This window comes from Cupressus sempervirens, chromosome 2 (genome assembly GCF_028749045.1).
Source record: "Cupressus sempervirens isolate cs-2001-9-10 chromosome 2, ASM2874904v1, whole genome shotgun sequence".
Classification (NCBI taxonomy): domain Eukaryota; kingdom Viridiplantae; phylum Streptophyta; class Pinopsida; order Cupressales; family Cupressaceae; genus Cupressus; species Cupressus sempervirens.
In genome coordinates, this window is record NC_143119.1 from 681,812,773 (window position 1) to 681,816,255 (window position 3,483).

The 3,483-nt window shown below is 33.7% G+C and overlaps 1 protein-coding gene across 1 annotated transcript; it reads right to left on the reverse strand.

The window, feature by feature from the left end:
• Positions 1-1,415: 1,415 nt before the first annotated feature.
• On the reverse strand, positions 1,416-3,182 carry LOC149575197 (C4-beta,C20-epoxidase-like). The gene is made up of 3 exons (XM_089812182.1): positions 2,739-3,182; positions 2,312-2,636; positions 1,416-2,199 (listed from the first exon to the last, which is right to left on the reverse strand). The coding sequence occupies exons 1-3, from the start codon at positions 3,122-3,124 to the stop codon at positions 1,948-1,950; spliced, it is 963 nt and encodes a 320-aa protein (XP_089668308.1). The 5' UTR covers positions 3,125-3,182; the 3' UTR covers positions 1,416-1,947.
• Between the last annotated feature and the right edge of the window lie 301 nt (positions 3,183-3,483).

Here is a 3,483-nt window from a genome sequence, read left to right on the forward strand (position 1 = left end):
TCTTGCATCACTCAAAAATATACTTTGTTTCTTTTTTTTTCAATAAGAGCTATATTAGTGCAGAGTTGTTATTTTTGGAAAATTACTATTTTAAGTAAGTTGGTTTTTTGAGCTTAGAAGAGGTTAAATTTGGATATATCAGCCTAATAGTAAAGTTTCATTTCAAGATCAAGTCTATTTTGTAAGAATTAAAAAAAATGGTCTTGGTAGTAAGGTATAAAAACTTTGATCTCAGTTTTGATGCCTTTAGAGGTCCAAAGAGAGTTCAAACCTTTACAAACTGGAGCTTTTGTTAGTGAAGAACTATAGACAAGTTTGTGACATTACCTAAATGCAGTCATAATAGCCAATCTTAACAACAGGTGAGGAGTTACAATCTCCAAAAGTTGTGCCACTTGAGATGGATGAAATTGAATTGCTTTCAAAATTTATTTTCAATTATGAAAGTTCTTGGAGTGTACTACAATGGAAATAAATCTAAATAATAATATTTTAATGTTTTCCAACCTCAAATTGTAGGGTTAAAATTTATAGAATCTTCTTCCAGATAGTTAAAATTATCTATATAATAAAGGCCCATAGGGTTGTCGAGGACAATTCTAGGGATGTATATGGTGGCTTTAGCTTTTAGAATATTGTAAAGGAAAAATACCATGTGGCTTTGGATGTCATATTTATGAATAATGTAATTCCATTTTCATGGAGATAATAAGAAGCAAATTTATTGTTGTTGCAACTTGATGTTATTTCTCTATTCTATTGTATGTGTCTTTGTTAATGAGAGGAGTACCCTTCATCAATTCCACTTATGATAAATAGGGAGTCTGACTAGGTATCAACCAAACTTGAATTAGCCAAGTTATTCATAATTTTGATTGAGTCATCAAATCTATAGCACAGAGTAAAGTATAAATACATATATAATTTCAACTATCAATCCATTTATTTTGAGCTTATTAATACTGAATCTCAATGGATTATCATTAATCTTAAATTAATTATTGAGGGTGCCTAATGAGTTTTAAAATTTAAATTTAAAATAACAAATGTTTCCACAAGTGATATGATAGGCATATTTGATCTATTCATTGGAGGATCAAATTCACACAATCTCACCATTCATATAGATGAATAGGTATTTTGAAAGAGATAAATTTTTATTATTATTCTCTATAAAATTTTTAAACAAATCAACATAAAGTATCTTTATAGTCTATATTTTATATTTAAATATATGTAATTAATTTGACACACATAAAATCACATCTTTGAATCCTACCCTATATATAAATATAGGCACCGAAAAAGAGAGATGCACCACCATTCTCATCACAATTCTAATAATCAAATTATATTAGACCAAAGCTCTTGAATCAAAATTTGGAAAACAAGCACATGCACAAAAGAGAATAATATTCATCAATAATTGTATATTATGCTAAGACATTTTTGAAATATACATAGCTATACATATAATAATGCAACCAAGGAAATATTAAAAGAAAATGAATATCTTGATAACCCAAGTTAAACTTAAGCATCAAAAATAGGTGGAAACCTATTTTGTCCAATATCTCCCCTTATGTGCAAATTAGGGAGAAAAATGCAATATGCAAAATGGTGATGATGGGTCCTTGTACCATGGTCATGTTAGGTACCCATGTACAATGCAATGCAATTATTCTTATAGAAACTTGAGGAAGAGGAGAAAATCTCATGGGAGAAAACTCCTCTCCAAATAAAAGATAATGCAAATAAGTAAAGTGATAGGATGATTGATGTTGATAGATGGATGGAGATATCGACACAAAAATTTCCAGTCACAATACTGAAGATAGAATTTATGCAATCTAAGTACATCGCCACGCCATTTATTTTAAGAGAAAAGAGAAGAGTAGAAATTCAAAAGTCCAAACCATAGATAATGAGTAGGTTAGCCTACATGTACTACACGGGAATGTGTTCAAAAGCCTTCAAACGTTCTTCTAGACCTTTTCCCTCTCCTAACCAGTATTTAACCAAATCTCCAAAGGTGAATGGCTTGTAATATTGTGGGTGCTTATCATCAATAAAATCAGGAAATGCTTTCAAATCCATGTCCTCTGAGAATCCATTGAAAAACCCTACAGATAAACGAGATTGTTGACCTTTCACCATCACTCGATGTTTTACATTAAGAACCCTTCCATTGCTCCATGCCTGATTTTCCAAAATTCATTATATCAACAATATATAATTACTGTAGTGACCTCTTAACCTTAATCCATATAAGGAAAATGATAAATGGATGACAGAGTTACATAGATCATACCTGAAAGCAATCACCCAACATAGCAATGAAAGTGTTAGGGATGGGTTTCACGTCAATCCAATTGCCAGCCTTGTCGCAAACTTGAAGGCCACCACAGTCATCTTCTAAAAGAAGGCTAAGACTACCCAAATCGGTATGAGTGCCAAGACCGACTGTTTCGTTAGGTAGCTTAGAGGGCAAATCATACATATTCATACGTAGTAGCACCTTCCCTTGGCCCAAGTGAGTGGAATAGTAGTTGCTCATTCCCACGCTCTCAGCAATTAGTCGCAGCACTTTATTATACAATTCCATCATCTCACAAGTATAATCTTCCATCGTTTGGCTGTTTCCAAGGGTTTTGAAATAGAAAAAAGTATTTTCAAGTTTATTAGACTTTTCAAAAAAAATATTTAGGAAAATAATAAAGACCGGGGAGAACCCTTACCGGAAGCTATCATTTCCATGAGGCCAGAGGGCATCAGAGAAGTCTTTGATACCCTGGGGATCAGGAATGCCAGAGAAGGTCATCCCCAAGCTTTCGTAGAAGGGAGCCCGAGCTATTCCACCTTTATAACCAGCATAAGGAATGTCAGAGACGTTTCTCTTCTTGCTCTCCATGGGAAGCTTGAAACAATCCCGGCATGCCTTCTCTGCTTTGAGGAGAAGATCTGGTGAGATTCCATGGTTTACAATACGAAAGCAGCCCAGTTGTTGGCAAGCCTCTCTCACCGTCTCTAAGCAATATTCTTCCTCTCCAAGGCGAGAGAAATCAAGCACTGGAATATCATCATACTTTGATTCGATCTCATAAGAATTCATTGCAGGTGCCATTTTTTGCAATAAATAACTCTATTTCACAACACTAGCTGTTGAATTTAGATGCATTGGTAGCAATGGCGGATCTAACTTTTTATAGAGCTTTGATAGGTACTGTGTATCGCTTTAAAACAAAAACCAGCATCTTATTCCACATATGCAGCTTTCTTTACGTTTTAGTAGCGCAAACTGCAACTATTGAGTTGCCATATAAATTATGAATTAAGTCACCGTCCCAGAGTGCAACAGTCAATCTACCTGGATACCACGATGAAAAGCAGATCAACTATGATTTTCAGTTCATTAAAAATATAAGCAAATGTATATGTTATTGTCTGAGCAGAAACCCATCATGTCACGATGAATAAATTATG

Coding starts and splice junctions, on each gene's coding strand:
- LOC149575197 (XM_089812182.1), bottom strand. CDS start 3,124: ATGGCACCTGCAATGAATTCTTATGAGATCGAATCAAAGTATGATGAT. Junction 2,637..2,738: donor CATGGAAATGATAGCTTCCG/GTAAGGGTTCTC, acceptor CCTTGGAAACAG/CCAAACGATGGAAGATTATA. Junction 2,200..2,311: donor TGTTGGGTGATTGCTTTCAG/GTATGATCTATG, acceptor TTGGAAAATCAG/GCATGGAGCAATGGAAGGGT.